Source organism: Ochotona princeps, chromosome 5 (assembly GCF_030435755.1).
Source record: "Ochotona princeps isolate mOchPri1 chromosome 5, mOchPri1.hap1, whole genome shotgun sequence".
NCBI lineage: Eukaryota > Metazoa > Chordata > Mammalia > Lagomorpha > Ochotonidae > Ochotona > Ochotona princeps.
In genome coordinates, this window is record NC_080836.1 from 107,887,573 (window position 1) to 107,907,171 (window position 19,599).

The 19,599-nt window shown below is 61.9% G+C and overlaps 1 protein-coding gene across 1 annotated transcript in view; it reads left to right on the forward strand.

Moving 5' to 3' along the window:
* Nucleotides 1-19,599, forward strand: part of SNED1 (sushi, nidogen and EGF like domains 1) — a 43,068-nt gene that overhangs the window by 9,357 nt on the left and 14,112 nt on the right. Inside the window, exons 3-20 of the mRNA XM_058665216.1 lie at nt 1,872-2,012; nt 2,324-2,486; nt 4,755-4,880; nt 5,231-5,344; nt 7,253-7,366; nt 7,445-7,558; nt 10,606-10,731; nt 10,803-10,907; nt 11,666-11,779; nt 12,278-12,394; nt 12,795-12,911; nt 13,055-13,171; nt 13,312-13,425; nt 13,508-13,681; nt 18,283-18,396; nt 18,805-18,918; nt 19,070-19,183; nt 19,478-19,591. Of these exons, the coding sequence (XP_058521199.1) occupies nt 1,872-2,012; nt 2,324-2,486; nt 4,755-4,880; nt 5,231-5,344; nt 7,253-7,366; nt 7,445-7,558; nt 10,606-10,731; nt 10,803-10,907; nt 11,666-11,779; nt 12,278-12,394; nt 12,795-12,911; nt 13,055-13,171; nt 13,312-13,425; nt 13,508-13,681; nt 18,283-18,396; nt 18,805-18,918; nt 19,070-19,183; nt 19,478-19,591 (2,212 nt within the window). The remainder of the gene's footprint in view (nt 1-1,871; nt 2,013-2,323; nt 2,487-4,754; nt 4,881-5,230; nt 5,345-7,252; nt 7,367-7,444; nt 7,559-10,605; nt 10,732-10,802; nt 10,908-11,665; nt 11,780-12,277; nt 12,395-12,794; nt 12,912-13,054; nt 13,172-13,311; nt 13,426-13,507; nt 13,682-18,282; nt 18,397-18,804; nt 18,919-19,069; nt 19,184-19,477; nt 19,592-19,599) is intronic.

Consider the following 19,599-nt stretch of genomic DNA (forward strand, 5'->3'; position numbering starts at 1 on the left):
ACATGTGATGGTAGTTGGGGTCCCCATGTGATGGGAGTTGGGGCCCCCATGTGACAGATGGTGGGGTCCCCATATGATGGGAGTTGGGATCCCTGTGTGACAGATGGCGGGGTCCCCATGTGATGGGAGTTGGGGTCCCTATGTGACAGATGGTGGGGACCCCATATGATGGGCATTGGGGTCCACATGTGATGGGAGTTGGGGTCCACATGTGATGGGAGTTGGGGTCCCCATGTGACAGATGGCGGGGTCCCCATATGATGGGAGTTGGGATCCCTGTGTGACAGATGGCAGGCTCCCCATGTGATGGGAGTTGGGGTCCCTATGTGACAGATGGTGGGGTCCCCATGTGATGGGAGTTGGGGTCCACATGTGATGGGAGTTGGGGTCCACATGTGATGGTAGTTGGGGTCCCCATGTGATGGGAATTGGGGTCCCTATGTGACAGATGGCGGGGTCCCCATATGATGGGAGTTGGGGTCCCTATGTGACAGATGGTGGGGTCCCCATGTGATGGGAGTTGGGGTCCCCATGTGACAGATGGCAGGATCCCTTGGGGAATGGCTCTACACTCAGAGGGTTGGCCTGGGAATTCCTCCCAGATGGCTGGTGGCTGAGCCCCTGGCCAGCCTGGCTTCACCTGGTCAGCTCCCTACACTGACACCCTGGGAGGCAGCAGGGGGCGCTCAGGGACTTAGGGTCCTCCGTGCCAGGCGCAGAGGAGACCCAGAAGGGCAGGTCCTTAGCTCCAGCCCAGCCCAGCATTCACTACCACAAACATCTGGGGAGTGGAGCGGCAGGTGGAAGCTGTCTCTCCCTTTCAGATGAAAAAGGAACAAAACTTCAGAATAATAACATTAAAATTGTTACAGGCACCTTCTGGGTGGCAGACTGTTGTCTTGGACTGGGGTGAGGGGGCCTGGACAGGTGTCTGGCATTTCCTGGGCAGGTACACCTGCAGAGGGCAGGTGGGCAGCTGAGATCCCAGCCCCTCATGTCCTGCCTGGCTCTGCTGATTGTCCTGGCAGCCCTGTCTGCCTCAGGCTTGTGGCACAGCATGCCCAACTGTCCTGTGAGTGAGATACGTGGCTCCCGGAAGCTGCCCAGGGTCTGGGGGGCTGACTGGACCCTGCAGAGTCCTGTAGAGCACCTCCCCAAGACCCTACCCTTGCAGGGAAATCCCCGGTTGGCCACCCAGCCCACAGAGCTGCCCCTTGCTGCTGAAGGGGGCCGCTCCTCCTTGGGGGCAGGGCTGGGTGGGCTTCTCTGCTGGCCAGTCCCTGGGTGAGCCAGCCCGTTTCTCTCCGCCTTGCTCTGGTCCTGCCCTTTACAGGCGAGTGGGTTTCTCAGCTGTCGCCGTCACAGGTCTCCAAGCTCCATGGCCTTTGCTGCCTAGGGGCGGCCAGCGCCTTCTCCTGGCGCCTGCATCCCTGACCCAGGATGGATCCTGCGTGAGACAACAGCGCAGCCTCCGCCTGGCCTGTCTCAGCCTTCTGTGTGTCCTGGGATCACCCGAGGGGCTCCACATCCTTCCCGTGGCCCCTGGCATGCCCAGTCACACACCCAGGGAGACCAGGAGACCCGAGCCCTCCCTGGCTTTCTCCTGATGACCCTGCCACTGCTGTCTGGTCACTTCACACAGCTGCTGTAATGTCACCCAGAGAAGCCCCCCATTCCCAGCAGGGAACAAGGTCTGCTTGCTGGGATGGGGTCATTCCCCCACACCCAGGGACAGAGGACTAGGTTGAGGGACACATGCTGAGCAAGTGCAGGGCCCCAGGGAGTGGCAGGGCCTTGGGGCTGGAGGCAGGGCCAGCCACACCCACCCCTCCCCCAGAGGTGGACACACTCCTCCTGGCCCTCCCCTGCAGGTGAACACCTTCCAGACGGTGCTTATTACGGACGGGAAGCTGTCCTTCACCATCTTCAACTACGAGTCCATCACCTGGACCACTGGGACGCACGCCAGCAGCGGGGGGGACGCCAACGGCCTGGGGGGCATTGCGGCCCAGGTAGGCAGAGGCAGAGCTGCCACTGAGCAGGCCCCTGTGGCTGGCAGGAGTTCCCGCAGGAGGCCCCCAGTGCCACGCAGAGGCAGGGCGTGCACAGGCCTCTGGCTGTCCCAACCCGGTGGTTCAGTGGGGTCCCGCCTGGCTGCGTCCCCGGCCCGGGGGGATCCCTGCCTCTGCACCAGGCCCCTCACCCTGCCCCACCGGCCACCGTGAGGGAGTCCCACCCCTCCCCACCCTGTGCCTCCAGGCCCGCTCCCTGCCAGGGGCAGCGGAAGGAGACCCGCAGCCTCTCCGCACTCTCCCCACCCCAGGCAGGCTTCAACGCGGGTGACGGCCGGCGTTACTTCAACATCCCCGGCTCCCGCACAGCAGACATGGCGGAGGTGGAGACCACCACCAACGTGGGCGTGCCCGGGCGCTGGGCGTTCCGAATCGATGGGGCCCAGGTGCGCGTGGGGGGCTGCGGCCATACAAGTAAGATGCCAGCGGGGCACGCAGGGCACACGGGGTGAGCATGGGGCTGCGGATCTGGGGGCAGGGACTCTCCACGCCTGCGTAGCCCAGAGCTGAGTAGGACCACCTCTCTTCGAGGCGTGGAATCCTCAAGCCTGTCTTGGGTAGGGGTTGCAACCCCCCCCATCGCCTCTGCCCCTGGCCGGAGCAGCGATGCCTAACAGCCTCCTGCGACCCCAGGACCAGGAGGGCCCGGACCTGTTCCCCACTGCTGCCGACAGGGGTATGGGTTGGCCCTTGGGGCAGGGGTGGCCTTTTACAAACAAGGGGTCCTTCCGGCCCAGTGCTTATCAGCAGGTGTGTGGCATCAGGGGTGCCCACAACTGCTGTGCATCTGTTGGGGAAGGGGGCATGGGTAGGGTAGGGATGCAGACAGCAACTCTCTCACTCCAGTCAGGCCAGTCTGGGGCCCTGGGGAGACCAGTACGCGGTCCCCTTCCTGCCACAGGCTGCTTCTCTTCAACCCCAAGACCCAGAGGAGTGAGGAGTGGGGAAAAGGGGCTCTAGATGGGAGCCCACCAGGGGTCAGGGACCAGAGATACTTGCTGCGCAGCCGCCCACACCCCCACTGCACGTGAGCTCCCCGTGGTGGTGGGTTAGGGCAGAGGGGTATGGGGACCTGAAGCCACTAGCCCATCCCCCACAGCCTAAACCACCCCTCCAGGGTCTGCAGGGCCACCCAGCCTCCCCACCTGCCAGTGGCCCCGGTTCACCCTGTGGTTGAGGAGTGAGGTGCAGGCAGTGAGGGCAGCCCTTGCCCCACCAGGGGCTGCGGCTGGGAGCCCGGAGCCCTTATGGAAGTGCTCAGCTGGCCCTGGCCCCCATCCCAAATCCTGAGAGGAGGAGCAGGGGCACCGCGGGTAGCCGGCCCTGACCCCCATCCCAGCTCCTGAGGGGGCACCACGTGTAGCCAGCCCTGACCACCACCCCAGCGCCTGAGGGGGCACCGCGTGTAGCCAGCCCTGACCCCCATCCCAGCTCCTGAGGGGGCACCGCGTGTAGCCAGCCCTGACCACCACCCCAGCTCCTGAGGAGGCACCACATATAGCCGGCCCTGACCCCCATCCCAGCTCCTGAGGGGGCACCGCGTGTAGCCGGCCCTGACCACCACCCCAGCTCCTGAGGGGGCACCGCGTGTAGCCGGCCCTGACCCCCATCCCAGCGCCTGAGGGGGCACCGCGTATAGCCGGCCCTGACCCCCATCCCAGCTCCTGAGGGGGCACCGCGTGTAGCCGGCCCTGACCACCACCCCAGCTCCTGAGGGGGCACCGCGTGTAGCCGGCCCTGACCGCCACCCCAGCTCCTGAGGGGGCACCGCGTATAGCCAGCCCTGACCCCCATCCCAGCTCCTGAGGGAGCACCGCGTATAGCTAGCCCTGACGCCCTTTCCAGCTCCTGAGGGGGCACCGCGTATAGCCAGCCCTGATCCGCATCCCAGGTCCTAGGGGTGGTCACCTCATGTAGCTGGCCCTGACCCCCACATGGGCTTGCGGAGGCTTTAAAGGAGATGTTGCTGGGGTGGGGACCCAGCCCGGAGTCCCTTCCGGGTTTCCACAGGAGGGGAGGGCCAGGTGCTCCCCACAGGCACTGACTGCTGGCTGGTGGACTGCCTTTCATTTTATATAAGAGGGACAGGAGAATGCATTTCTAGAACTGCTTGTGGCAGATCTGGGAGTGGGTAGGGACCGTCCGGGTGCCTGTCCTGAAGTCCATGCAGTCATTTCATCTGGCCTTACCAAGGTCCATTAAGTCTATAGCAGGCTGCTTTGCTTGTAAGATTTATTTTACACATTTGAGGGAGAGATAGAAAGATCTTCCATCCACTATTTCACACCCCAGATGGTCACAATGGCTAGGGCTGGGCCAGGCCAGGATCCAGGAGCTCTGTCCAGTTTCCCACGTGGCTGCAGGGGCCGTCTCTGCTTTCCTGGTGCAACAGCAGGAAGCTGGAGCAGCAGTGGAACAGCCGGGACGTGAGCCAGTGCCTATAAGGGGTGCTGGCCTCATAGCAGGCTAAATTGATAACTCTGTAAGGTCCATGAAGGATGTTATCCCAGGGCGCTTGGCCAAATCAGGATTCCCCGCCACTGGTTAAAGGAGCAGGGTAGTGCTGTGGGTGCCTGTGACTGGGGAACTCCTCCCTAGAGGGCCGGGGGAGGGAGCATGCCTACAGGCTCTTCTGCAGAGCCTGGGGAAAGTGTGCATCTCTGGGTTCCTTCCTGCCTGCAGCCTCCACATGCCTGGCGCTGCGCCCCTGCCTCAACGGTGGCAAGTGCATTGATGACTGTGTCACAGGCAACCCCTCCTACACTTGCTCCTGCCTGGCAGGCTTCACGGGCAGGAGGTGCCATCTGGGTGAGTGGCCGGCCGGGGTGCTGAGACAGGGCCGTGAGGACTGCAGAAGCAGCTGGTGCAGGATGGGCAGAGCTGGGGGCCTGCGTCCAGGACCAGGGTGCTGGGGGTCAGAGCGGGCAGGGCTGGGGGCCTGCGTCCAGGACCTGGGTGCTGGGGGTCAAAGCGGGCAGGGCTGGGGGCCTGTGTCCAGGACTGGGGTGCTGGGGGTCAGAGCGGGCAGGGCTGGGGGCCTGTGTCCAGGACCTGGGTGCTGGGGGTCAGAGCGGGCAGGGCTGGGGGCCTGTGTCCAGGCCCAGGGGCTCATCTGTCCCCCACCTCCACCGGAGCCCATGGCAGACCACCCATTTCAGATGTAGACGAGTGCGCTTCCCACCCATGTCAGAACGGCGGGACCTGCACACACGGCGTTAATAGCTTCAGTTGTGAGTGCCCAGCTGGCTTCAGTGGACTCACCTGCGAAACAGGTAAGAGGCCCATGCCGGGCCCCCATGGCATAGCTGGTGAGGGTGACAGCAAGGGCATTGCTGTTTGCCTGTGCCACACAGGGCCCATCCATGTGGGTGGGCAGAAGAGCCCAGGCACCTGGACCGGGTGAGGCTTGGGAATAGGCCAGCACCCTGGTAGGGGCCTGCAAGGCTGCCGGGCACCAGGTGCAGCATCAGCCTGTTCGGACCTGCGCTGAGCCTCCTGACCCACACAGTCCCCCCGCCGCCCTCTCCACCTGTATGCTTGTAGGCGCATCCCAGCTGCAGGCCATGCACTACCCCACCTGAGATCCACACACAGGTACTCTCCTGTCCCAGCTCATAGGCACACGTTGATACATATTGGAATCGGAGGCTGCAGAGCAGCCAGAGCTGGGGCCTCTGAACGGGAGTGTTTGAGGGGCCACGTGCATGCCTGGTCAGAGCGTATTTGGTCAGATGCAGGATCCGTGTGGCGTGGCCAGGACCCTGTACGGTCTCCAGACACCTGAGCAGTGGCCAGTGGCCCTGCCCGCTCTTGGCTCCAGTCCCCCAGGGCTCATTGTAGGCATGGGCATTCCAAGCCTGCTATCCCCATGCTGGCCAGTCAAGGTGCCAGCAACCACATCCGTGTCATGCTTGTTCACCCAACCCAGCACTGTGAAGCCATTGCATCAGACTGGGAGTCCGTGACCCGCACTTCCCCACCTAGACAGGAAGGGCTTAAACACACGCGTCCGGTTGCTCCCACCCCCCCCAGGCCCCCGACCCGGAGCTAACAGCCTGACAGGGGAACAGAGCAGATGGTGGCCAGTGTGTCATCAGGCAGCGATGGCTCAGTGGAGGAAAGTAGGAGTGGGAGGGAGCCAGCGGCCGCAGGCGTGTCCAGCATGCATCAGCTGAAAGACCCCTGACGTGTGCACATATGTTAGGGTACAATCCTGGGAGAAAAGCAGTGAGGGCCAAACGAGTTGTGGCCGGCAGGATCAGCCTGTCCGTGTGTCTGGAAGCTTCCAATGGAAGTAACTGCCAGCTGCCCAGTGCGGGCTCCTCCTGCAGCCACACAAAGGGATCTGTCCCCCCACAACTCCACCCAGGGTTCTTTATGTGAGGGGAGGGACGGGGTCTCAGAGCACAGAGCCAGCCCCCAGGCTTCCAGTCTCCACTTGGCTAAAAGCCCGGGGTCTCCTGTCTGGGCCAGCAAGCTGCCCCCATGCAGCATGGCCTGTGGGAATGATCCTGAGGATGGCCTGAGGGCACCACCTGGACTGGGCAGAGTCCAGAGAGCCCACTGCCCCTTGGCCATGCACAGAGGGGCCCAGTGTGGGGTTGAGTCCCTCTGCTACCCTGGAAGGCTTGGGGCCAGGAGCCAACAGGCTGACACAGCTGGGTCTGTGGTGAAACTGGCCTCATGTGTGGCCTCAACCTGGAACCCCAGCTCCCTCAAGGGCTGCCTAGCCCCACCCAGCAGGTTAGCCCAGCTCATCCTCAGAGGGAGCGGGGGGTGTCTCAGGACCCTGTCCTCTCCTTCCTGGGTCTCCAGGGCCACATGTGTCCTGAAGTGAGTGGGTTGGGGAGGAGCTGCCAGCCAGCCAACGATGTGGCTGGCGGGAGGTGGGACGTCCCCTCTACCCTGTCCCAGGGCAGGAGAGGCCTGCCCACTCATTCTGGCTGGGCTGGGTCCCTGTGTCCAGACCTTCCCTGCTGCAGACCCTCCTGTCTAGGGTAGGGGTCACTGCCCCTCGGGGCCAGTCCCAGAGCCGCAGCCCTGCTCCTTGCTCCAGCATCACAGCCCCACGGGCAAGGCCACCCCTAATGGGCCCCCTGCCCAGTGCAGGTGCTGCTCTGGGTGGCTGCAGCTGGGAGCTCATGGTCCCCAGAGTCCAGGTTGTTGCCTTCTACCTACAGCCTGGTCACCCTGTGAAGAGACCGAGTGCCAACACGGAGGCCGGTGCCAAGAGGAAGGAGGTTCTGCAGTATGTGTGTGCCAGGCTGGGTACACAGGGGCTGTCTGCGAGACAGGTAAGCCACCCTACTTGGCAGGTGGGGAGGGACTCCGCAGGCCAGCTGGGTGCAAGCCCCTGCCTCTGCCACCCCAAGACGTGGATGAGTGCAGCTCTGCCCCCTGCCTGAATGGAGGCTCCTGTGTGGACCTGGTGGGCAACTACAGCTGTGTGTGTGCTGAGCCCTTCGAGGGACCACGCTGCGAGACAGGTACTGCCATGCCCCAAAGGCTTCCCTGGCCTCCCACTGGCCACGGGGTGCCTGTAGGCACACACGGAGCACAGCGGGGAGCCTATAGGCACACACGGAGCGCAGCGGGGAGCCTGTGGGCACACACCAGTGCAGCGGGGAGCCTGTGGGCACACACCAGTGCAGCAGGGAGCCTGTGGGCCAAGTGGGGAGCCCATGGGCTGAGCACGGTAGGGAGCCCATGGGCCATGCACCAAGCACAGTGGGGAGTCCGTGGGTGACCCACCAAGCGCAGCGGGGAGCCCGTGGGCCACACACTGAGTGCAGTGGGGAGCCTGTGGGCCGAGCTTTTAGTGCAGTGGGGAGCCTGTGGGTCACCCGCCGAGCGCAGTGGGGAGCCCATGGGCCGAGCACAGTAGGGAGCCTGTGGGCCAAGTGGGGAGCCTATGGGCCAAGCACCTAGCACAGTGGGGAGCCCATGGGCCACACACTGAGTGCAGTGGGGAGCCTGTGGGCCAAGCATTTAGCGCAGTGGGGAGCCCGCAGGCTGAGTGCAGCAGGGAGCCTGTGGGCCGAGTGAGGAACCCGTGGGTCGAGCACCTAGTGCAGTGGGGAGCCTGTGGGCCGAGCGCCAAGTGCAGAGGAGCCAGGCTGCATGGCGCCATGACTGGTGTCCTCCAGCTCCTACACGCGTGTGATGGGCAGTGCAGTGTCACAGTGTCAGCTGGAGACTGCCCGCCACAGTGCAGACTTCCGGAGCAAGCGAAGTGCCAGCACGTCACTCCCTGTGCAGATCCTTTCTGCATTTAAAATACCAAAAAGGAAATTACATGTTGTCCCTAATAAAAGGGTTGGCCACTGCCCTGCAGCAGCCTGTGTCGGACAAGGCCAGGCATGCCTCACAGGCGATTGTCCACACTGTTGGTCACTCACCTGAGACAGGAGCCACGCAGAGGACGTGTGCAAGGAGGCGACTTACAGGGCGTGAGCCACAAGATGCTCCGGAAGGACCAGCCTTGAAGCTGGCCAGGAGCTGCTGACCACAGCGCAAAGCCTGAGTTCCTGGGCCGTCGTAGCTGCTTTCCCAGGCCACAGAAGGGAGCTAACATGGAGTTGCCGGGACTCGGGCCGGCGCCCCCATGGAATGTCAGTGCCACAGTGCTGGCCCCATTTCAGGTTCCATGGGCAGCACAGCGGAGGGGGCACTCCTGGGAGGGTACACATGCCAGGACAGAGAGGGCTCTTGGGGGAAGAGTGCTGGGACTGTATGCTCAGCCAGGGCTGGCCGAGTCCAGTCCCTGCTCAGCTGGATGCTGGTGTGCAGCACGCAGTGAAGGTGGAAGGAGGTAGCCATGGCTCGCGTGGGTCCCAGGCCTTTCATCATGCCCCAGAACACACGGACATAGCCGTCAGGAAGGCCAGAGGTGAGCTGGACCAGAGGAGAGACGTCACAGCAGTGTCAGGGGCGACTGTGTCAGGGAGAGGAGCCTCAACCTCCTGCTGAGAGTCCATGCCCGCTGGACAAGGGGTGGCATCACCGAGGGTCTGCAGGCGGGGCAAGCGCCCAGGACAGGGCCTGATGCCTAAGAAGGAAGCGTGTGCCCAGCATGTAGGGTTTGGGGTGACGGGCACTCGTCTGTGGAGGAAGGTGGGAGAGCCGACAGCCACGCTTTCATGTCCAAGAGCAAGCTGGGGAAAGCCGCAGGAACCACAGCCCGGCCAGACTGTAAGTGCATAAAGAGCCACAAATGACAGGGCAGGACACCTGCAGACACCAGAGGTGAGGGGGCCACCAGCTGGGGTGACCCCCAGCCTCCAGGAGGCCCTGTCAGAGCAAGCAAAGATGGGGCAGCGGGTCCTTGCTGGCCTGTGTGCGGGACAGAAAATGCCAACAGCACCACTCGGGGGAGGTCATGGTCGGCCACAGGCCAGACCTGGCAAGGGGAGGAGGCTCGTGTCCCTTTCCGTCTCCATCAGTACAGTCTGGAGAAAGCAGCAGTGTGTCGTCGCACGGAGAGCAACAGAAATAAGATGTGCTGTCAGCCGCAGGACGCACATGCAGCTTGACCCTGCGCCTGGAAGTTGGCCTCCAGCAGACAACACAGGCATGAACGGCCACAGATGTGTGTCCCGTAAACGTCTGTGGGAAGCAGGCGTGGGGATGCAGGGTTGAGGCATCTGCTGCCGTCAAGGCCACTTCTCATACAAGCAGTCAGTTCCTGGCTGCTCTGCTGCCCATCCAGCTCCCTGTTCATGGCCTGTGACAGCAGCAGCGGATGGCCCAGGATGGTCCACGTACTGGGGCCCACATGGGAGACTTGAATGGGGTTCCAGGTTCCTGGCTTCAGTCTGGCCCAGCCCTGGCCATTGTGGCCAACTGGGAACCAGCAGATGGAAGATCTCTCTTGTCTCTCTATCTCTTTAGGTATCTCTGCCTTTGATATAAACAACTTGTTTAAGAATGTGTTAAAAGTAACAGGTTGTCAGAGCACAGGCAGGACAGGGCTAGAGGGCCTGTGGGATAGCGGTCAACAAGAGCTGGCTCTAGGCTCCAGGCACCTGCAGACCTGAAAGGGGTGACCGCCCACGGTCACAGGTGGGGACTCCCCCGCCCTCCTGGGGCTGCAGGGGCCTGGGCCAGGCCTCTGCTGCTCTGCAGCCTCCTTGCCCTGGAGCATGCTAGGCTGTGCTTGGGCTCCGTGAAAGGCTGTTTTCTGACTGCCACACCCCAAGAGCAGACACCTGGAGCCTTCTAGACATCTCGCCAGTGGTGATGCTGGATCAAGACACGTGGTGGCACCCCGAGGCTCCGGGCTGTAGAACAGCTGCAGACCAGCTTCTGGACGCGCAGTGTGGGGCACACGTCCTCTAGCACCAAAGATGGGCGACAGCTCGCCTGCCCGCCGTGGGAGCCCTGACCGCCACCCCATTCCCTGTGCTCAGGGGCCCAGCCGTGGGAGCCCTGACCGCCACCCCATTCCCTGTGCTCAGGGGCCTAGCCGTGAGAGCCCCAACACGCCATGTGCCCTGTGGGAACCCTACCCACACTCTGGGCCCCTTTCTTACAGGAAACCACCCGGTGCCGGATGCCTGCCTGTCCACCCCGTGCCAGAACGGGGGCACCTGTGTGGCTGTGGAGCACGGCTACATGTGCGAGTGCCCCGAGGGCTTCATGGGCCTGCACTGCAGGGAAGGTGTGTGCGTGGGCAGCTGGCCGCGCACGTGGGCAACACCACACAGGGCTCCACCAACCTCTCTCTGGCAGGAACCCCTGATGAGTGTGAGTGCCGCAACGGAGGAAGGTGCCTGGGTGCCAATGCCACCCTCTGCCAGTGCCCCCCGGGCTTCTTTGGGCTCCTCTGTGAGTTTGGTAGGTGCTGATAGCACCCTTGTAGCCAGGGTTGGGAACGGGCACATGTGGGAGGGGCACTAAGCTGGAACAACCAACGTAGTCACTGCTATTTCTCACACACCCTTCCCCAGGGCTTGTGGATCTCACACACACACACACACACACACACACACACACTCACGTTCCCCAGGGCCTGTGGATCTCACACACACACACACACACACACACCCCTTCCCCACGGCCTGCAGGTCACACATACACACACCTTCCCCACGGCCTACGGGTCACACACACACACACACACACCCCTTCCCCACGGCCTGCAGGTCACACATACACACACCTTCCCCACGGCCTACGGGTCACACACACACACACACACACACACACACCCCTTCCCCACGGCCTGCAGGTCACACATACACACACCTTCCCCACGGCCTATGGGTCACACACACACACACACACACACACCCCTTCCCCAGGGCCTGCGGGTCTCTCTGTCTCACATATACACACACACACCTACACACCTTCCCCAGGGCCTGTGACTCACACAGACACATGTACACACACATACCTTCCCCCATGGCCTGTGGGTTCCAATGCACAGTACACACACAGCAGCTACTATGTCCCGCACCCACCTCAGGAGGGCCGGCCTGCTGAGTGACCTAGGAGGCCCTGACTGGAGCTATGGGATCCAGAGCCCCTCCACTGCCCAGGCTGCAGGTAGCAGGAATATGGACTCAGGAGGACCCCTCCTCTCTCTGTAGAAGTCACGGCCACACCCTGCAACATGAACACACAGTGCCCGGATGGGGGCTACTGCATGGAGTACGGTGGGACCTACCTCTGTGTCTGCCACACGGACCACAATGTCAGCCACTGTGAGTAATAGGCTGGCCCAGAGCCCAGCTGTCAGAGTGAGCACTCAGCCAGTATCTCTGAAGTTCCCCATGCCTTACCTGCAGGAGACGAGTGTGGAAAGCACTGTAACACACACCACATGGTGCCATCCAAAAACCCCCACACTAACCCAGGGTGAGGCCCTCCCTGCACACGCTAACCCAGGGTGAGGCCCTCCCTGCACACGCTAACCCAGGGTGAGGCCCTCCCTGCACACACTCACCCAGGGTGAGTCCTTCCCTGTACACGCTCACCCAGGATGTAGGGCGCGGTCCCCACCCAGTGGGATGTCTCAGTCCTGCCGTGCTGCCTCCTGGGGGCACAAACCACCACAGCAGCCCTTGGGAGTGGCTGTGGAGCCTCCACAGGCAGAGGCGTCCTTTGCCCCGGTGAAGCACTCAGGCCCCCGTTTCTCTCAGCTGCCTTGGCGGTTTGCGCTGGCATGCAGTACTGGCTCCAGGCCCGCCCTCTGCCCACAGCCCCGCCGTCTCCCTGCGACTCAGATCCCTGCTTCAATGGAGGCTCCTGTGACGCCCACGAAGACTCCTACACCTGCGAATGCCCACGAGGGTTCCATGGCCGGCATTGCGAGAAAGGCAGGCGGGCACCTGCTGGGGAGGCCTGGCACAGGGGCAGGCAGGCAGGCCGCAGGCTCCCCCCACTTCCTCCTGCCCCCTCTGGTACCCCGCTTGGTCCCTCCCAAGTTCATTCTGTCCTGTGAGCAGGCCTCCTTCCCTCAGCATCTCTCCTGCTTTGAACTGTTAATATGCATTCCATCTGCTGCTATCGGGCCTGTTAGGTCAGAACCCCGCGCCCCTGGAGACCCCCGAGCCTTCCCCCGGGAGTGCATGCAGGCCTGCACCAGTACTGTCCCCCTGTGTAGGCTGAAGCTGCACCCAAGCCTGCCATGGGTGACCCAGGCCGGGCCCCGAGAAGGCATGGGCTGTGCGGGGCAGGAAGACACCCCTGCTCAGGCCCCTCTGTCCTCCCACGCAGCCCGGCCACACCTGTGCAGCTCGGGGCCCTGCCGGAACGGGGGCACATGTAAGGAGGCAGGCGGCCAGTACCAGTGCAGCTGCCCCTACCGTTTCACCGGGAGGCACTGTGAGATCGGTGGGCCCCCAGCACCCCAGGGAGGACCAGCCAGCCTGGCCCAAGCAGGGTGGGGCAGGTCCTGGCCACGACCCGAGCTTTGGAGTATCAGGGTGGGCTGTGGGCCATGACCCCTGACCCCGCTGAGTGCCTTGTGCTTCCAGGAAAACCGGACTCCTGTGCCTCTGGCCCTTGCCACAACGGTGGCACCTGCTTCCACTACATCGGCAAATACAAGTGTGACTGTCCCCCAGGCTTCTCCGGGCGGCACTGTGAGATAGGTAGAGTAGGCCAGAGGCAGGCCAGGGTCAGCCCAGGGGGGCTGGTACGGACTTCCCACTGCAGGTGGCTGGCAGGCCTGGAGGGGTAGGAAGGTGGGGCCTGGAAGAGATTCAGCAACTGCAGCGACTTGTGTCTGCAGCCCCGTCCCCTTGTTTCCGGAGCCCATGTGTGAATGGGGGCACCTGTGAGGACCTGGGCACAGACTTCTCCTGCCACTGCCAGGAGGGTTACACAGGACGCCGCTGCCAGGCAGGTATGTACCCTGGGCAGCACCGGGGTAGGAGGCTGGCATCTGCTGTCTGCCGAGGGTACAGTGACAGGCTGCGCCCTTGCAGAGGTGGACTGCGGCCCCCCTGGTGAGGTGAAGCATGCCACACTGCACCTCAACAGCACCCGGCTGGGCGCCGTGGCCCTGTACACCTGCGACCTGGGCTACAGTCCGAGCTCCGCCAGCCTCGCTCGTGTCTGCCAGCCGCAAGGCATTTGGAGTGAGCCTCCGCACTGTCATGGTGATTCTGTGGGCCCTGGGAAGGGGTGGGGCCGCGGCAGGTCCCCTGGGAGGAATGGGCCACAGCAGGTCTCCCAGGAAGGGGTGGGGCCACAGCAGTTCTCCTTTGGTCCCCTGGGTGGCAGTGATGATGTTCATTAGCGATTAAGCTGTGGGCACTTCTCTACCCTCAGAGTGACCCACAAGTGCACCCTGTGGGTGAGGCAGCCATGGCAACAATGAGCCCAAAGGCAAGGTCCCGGCCAGGCAAGCCAGGCTCAGGGCCCCTCTAACCCTGGCCCTACACAGACATGCAGAATCAACTCAGAACATGGCCCTAAGTGGTGGCCCCGAGAGGATTTGCTCAGCACCCCCGCCTGTGCCCTGTAGCAAGTCCGGACCCCATCTACCCAAAGCTTGGAACCTGATCCAGGGGGAGCTGCCATGAGCCAGAGGTGTTGTGAAACAAGGGCCAGCAGATGAATGCAGCAGGAATGAACAGGGCTGCAACTCCCACAGGCTCAGCCAAGCCCAGTGCAGCCGGGGAAGTGGAAGGAGCCTGGCTGAAGATCCCCGGAGAATGGCCTGTCCTCGACTCTGTCCTCAGCCCTGGGCTGGCCATGACTGTGTGGAAGGCCTCTCCGCAATGCTCCTTCCCTGGTAGGCTGTCGCAGACACAGGGGTCGCAGGAGTATGAGCAAGGCGGAGGAAGTGACAGGGTCGGTGGGGAGAGAGAGAGAGAGCAGGAGGACAGCACCTTAGAGAGAGAGAGAGAGAGAGAGAGAGAGCAGGAGGACAGCACCTCAGAGAGAGAGAGAGAGAGAGAGAACGGGAGGACAGCACCTCAGAGAGAGAGAGAGAGAGAGAGAACGGGGGGACAGCACCTCAGAGAGAGAGAGAGAGAGAGCAGGAGGACAGCACCTCAGAGAGAGAGAGAGAGAGAACGGGAGGACAGCACCTCAGAACGGGAAGACAGCTGCCTAATAAAAGGAGTGCTTCCACGCCACACAGATTCCCACAATAGCAGATATTCTTTGCTTACCAACATGAGCTCCACAGAAGGCAGCAAATCCAGAGGGCTGTAGGAGCGTGCAGTGTGGGGCCCTCCCTGAGACTCCAGGAGACCAAGAGGAGAGCAGGACATGCAGGTGCCGAGCGAAGCGTCAAGCTGCAAAGAGGCCAGCCCCAGGACCGCTTGCTGATGGCAGTTACAGGGTCCACATGCCCAAAGAGCATCAAAGAGGAGGCTGCTACTACAGCTGCAGAACAAAACCTCCACGTCCAGAGGTGAACAGGTGACCACAGATACTCACACAAAATGAATTACGATAGGAAAATACAAGCACACACAGACCAGACTTCTCAGGGGAACACTGTCAAGCCCATCATGGAACACACCATGTGCCCCGCTGAGAGACACTGCTGAGACACAAGGACACAGACAGGCTTACAGAGATGTCCCGGGAAGTGCCGGCTAACTGAAACAAGCAGCTGTCACCCGAGAGAGGCAGCCTGGTAGACGGGCGACGTGATCACCCAGGAGAGGGTGTCTCCGTCTGCCAGCAAGACTGGAGACGTCGGCTCCAGCCTCGCTCTCTGGAACAGACCTATGTGGACAGGCAAGGAAGAGGCTGCCACAGGGGCCTCACATTGGAACAGCTCTCAGTTGACAGCAATTAAACAGCCCAGACAACATGGCTAATGCCACGAGTCAGTTCCTTCTCCAGGCACAAAAAACGAGCCATCTTCGCCAAGAGGACATGCTGTAAAAATCACAGAGATCTTCTATCCATTGTTTAACTCTCCAACTAGTCACCATGCCTAGGCCTGGGCCAGACCCAAGCCAGAAAGTTAGTTTCATTCAGGTCTCCCACATGGGTACATGGGCCCAAGTTCTTGGGTCACCTTCCACTGCCTTTTTCAGGCACATTAGCAGAGCTGGATCACAAGTGGAGCAGTCAGGACTCAAACCAGAACCCATATGGGCTGCTGGTGCCACGGGCGGCAGCTTGCCCTATATGCCACGGGTGGCACCAGCCCCTAGATTTTTATTTCAAAGACAGAGGGAGGGAGAACTCCCACACACTGGCTCACTCATCAGATGCCCACAGTGAGGGCCAGCTTACACCAAAGCCCAGATCAGAAGCTCAGTCTGGGTGTCACATGTGGGTGGCAGGAACCGAGCTCTTTGCTTGTCATCCCTTGATTCCAGGCCCTCTGCTGTGGGGATCCCCAGGGGGCTGTCAGCCACGGGGCAGCCAGGCTGTGTGTTCCATCATGGGCTTGACCTTGAGGATGCCTGTGGAACCCCCAGCCGATTGGTAGTCTGTGACCTCACTTGTGGGTCCAGGGCAACATTGTAGGCACTGAGGCTGTCTGAGCAGTCAGCAGTGGCCACGCTTCCTGGGCAATCCACAGCCTTGACTGCCTGTGCCGGGAAAGAAAGGGTGACTCTGAGGACGGAAGGAGGAGGACAGTCAGAGACTGCAATCAGCTCATTCTAAAAACTGATGGAGACCCCCACAAGCCCAAGTGAGGACCTTGACAAAGGAAGGGTGTCACCGTGGGCATAGCAGAACCCACAGGCCAGGGTGTGCTGCCAAGTGTCCCCACAGCGGGGCTGAGGCCTGGGTGAGGAGGAGGGGCTGTTCCTAGGCGCTCACAGAAATAAAGAACAACACTTTATGGAGGCTGAAGCAGCAATTAGGACGGTTCCGCAAGCAAGCACCAGCCCGATTTCCTGGGGAAAGAACGCCCCGCCCCGAGGCGAATGACGGCAGCGACAGCGTTGTCTGAGGAAGGGATGACACGTGAGGAAGCGAAGCTGGAAACCAGCGTCCTCGTGGACATGGAACCCCGACAGACAGCAGGAAGTTGGGCTCTGCCCCACGTCCCAGGAACACGGGTCGGTCTGACAACCCAGGCCAGCAATAGCGAGGGTGCCTGGATGCCCTGGGAAGCGCCCATAGCCCCATGATTCTCAGACTTTTCATAAATGATGAGTGAGAGGCAGTTTCCTCCTGGCAAGGGGCATCCAGGAAGACCCACTGTGCCCAGAGCAGGCAGTGCCTCCCGTGCAGTCGGAGCGAGGCCGGGGCACGCATCTTCCTCACGCTGGGCAGCTTGTCCTGAGGGCCTGGACAGGGAATGCCAGCAGCTCTGCGGGAAGCAAGAAGCCAGAGCGTCCCTGGGCACACACACCAGAGACCTCCCCGGAGGCCAGGCCCTGGATGCCCGGCCCTGGATGCCCGGCCAGACACCAAGAAGCCGTCCTATCTCGATTCTAGCAGCGGATGCTCAGAATGAGATGGCATGAAGCAGCACCATGCAGGGTGGATGTCTCAGTGGGTATGAGTAACTACAGGCAGAGATTAGGCATCAAAGTTCAGACTGCAAATGCAAAGCAAGCACATGGGGGATGCACGCATCTCCCCATGCAACCATGAGTACAGGTGAATCAAGGCATGACCTTGAGTAGGAAAAGATTCCTTAAGCCACAAAAAGCACTACGGAAGAAAGAAATGATCAAGTTTGTGTGAAAATCAGGAACTGAAACTCATAAACCTTGAAAAAGAAAATGAAGAATGGGCTTGGCGCAGTAGCTAAAGTTCCCGCCCTGCACATGCTGGGATCCCACATGGGCACCGGTTCTAACCCTGGCAGCCCAGCTTCCTGACCAGCTCCCTGCTTGTGGCCTGGGAAATCAGTTGAGGACGGCCCAAAGCCTTTGAACCCTGCACCCGCGTGGGAGACCCGGAAGAAGCTCCGGGCTCCTGGTTTCGGATTGGCGCAGCTAGCCGGACCTGGGCAGCCAGCACTGAACTGCGGGCCTCTGCTGTGGGACTGCTCACTGCTTCCCTGCCCATGAGTCGGCCACCCATGTAACAATCCGTGTCCCACAGATCCACTTCCTGCTGAGCCGACCACCGTGTAATACTGTGTTCCACAAATCCACTTCCTGCTGAGCTGACCACCATGTAATAACCGCGACCCTTACCTTTAATTCCTAATGAGCTGACCACTATATAACAACCCATGTTCCACAATTACAATTCTGGTAGAAATCTAAGGAGAGCACGCAGTAGGAAATGTGGGAGAACAAGTACAGAGCGGCATTTCCTAGGATAGCGTAAATCCCAGCACTGGCCTCAGCACCCCGAGCCAGCAGGGCCGCGTGGCCTCTGTTCCCAAGGAGTGAGGCAGTGGGCACTTCGCAGAGTGTCTGAGAAACAACAGAAAGAGCCATGTGTGGTGTGGGCATCCGTGGGCAGGTGAGGGCACCGTCAGTTCCCCGTGTCCCAGCCCACTGACTCTTGTTGCTAAGTGTCCTAACGTCAGATGCTTCTGAAGCGAAGTCTTCACCCCGAGGTAGACCAGTTTCAATATGACCGCCAGGCCCTGGAACAGCTAGTGTGACTGGCGGGCCCCTCCTGCCAGACTTCAGGGGCCCTGGGAGCCAGTGTCGGCAGTCCCCACAGCACTTGCTATGGGTGATCGTCATTCTGTGGCCACAGCCAGGCTGGGAGCCCGCAGGACCACAGCCCAGCTGGTTTCTGGTGGACGTCACAGTTGGGCACAGCTCACGGTCCGTCTGCGTTTTCCCTGTTGTTGGTCTCCTCTCAGAAATCGATGAGTGCCAGTCCCAGCCATGCCTGCATGGGGGCTCCTGCCAGAACCATGGTGCCGGCTACCTGTGCCTCTGCAACAGAGGGTATGAGGGCGTCCACTGTGAACTGGGTAAGGTGACCCAGCCTACATGTGCCTGGAGGCACCGGGGTCCCCTCGCAGGACAGGCATCTGTCTGGAATTTCCTGTGGGCTCTCTTACCCAGAACCGAGAACTCGGCAGACAAAAATAGCCCTGGCCTTAGATTCTGGCTCCTAGGTGGTGAAGGCGGGGTTGGAGAAAACTGGTTCTAGCTTCTGCCCACTGGGCTGTGCAGCTGGCAGCGCTGCACCCCCTTAGGCCTTTGTAGGGCTCTGAGTGAACCCCAGGCCAGAGGTGCTGGGGAACCTTCAGCAGGCGCAAGAGCCAGGGAGTGGCTGGGGGCGGGGCTCAGCTGGCAGCAGAGTCACATGCCTGCCTTGAAGGGGCAAGTGTCTGTGTGCTATCCCCAGCCCTGAGCCAGCGACCCCCTTCCTGCAGACACTGACGAGTGTCGGGGTCAGCCCTGCACAAACGGAGGCTCCTGCAGGGACCTCCCCGGGGCCTTTGCCTGCCAGTGCCCCAAGGGCTTCACCGGTGTCTACTGTGAGTCAGGTAGGCTCCTCCAGCCCGGGCCACTCAGACATCAGAGGGCACCAGAGGGGCCTGTGTCCCTGGCTGCAGGAGGAGAGAGGGGGAGTCATACCCTGGTCTCTGCCCCTTGCTCCTTCCTCCTGCTGACTCCCCACTCTCTCGTGTTCTCCAGAGCTGGATGCCTGCACCTGCAGCCCCTGCCAGCACGGAGGCCGCTGTGAGAACGGGGGTGGAGCCTACCTGTGCGTCTGCCCCGAGGGCTTCTTTGGTTACCACTGTGAGACAGGTAGGGGCACAGCCCACGGCCCCGCAGCCCGCCCACATGCCAAGATCTCACTGCTCTCCCTGCTCCCAGGACACCATCCCCTGGGTGAGGGAGGCCTGCCAACCACTGGCCCGTTACCCTCCACCTCCCGGCACCAGCAGACCATGGGGCTGGGCTGAGTGCTCCTGGGCTCAGGCCCACTACAGGGCGGTGGGAGTTCTCTGTGTCTCCTGCCCCACGAAGGGCTCAGGGGAGGGCCCGGCTGAAGCTGCAGCCTGGTGATGCCCATGCTCACTGCTGTCACCCCTCCCTCAGCGAGCGACCCCTGCTTCTCCAGCCCCTGCGGGGGCCGCGGCTACTGCCTGGCCAGCAACAGGTCCTACAGCTGCACCTGCAAAGTGGGCCACACGGGCAAGGACTGCGCCACGGGTGAGGCA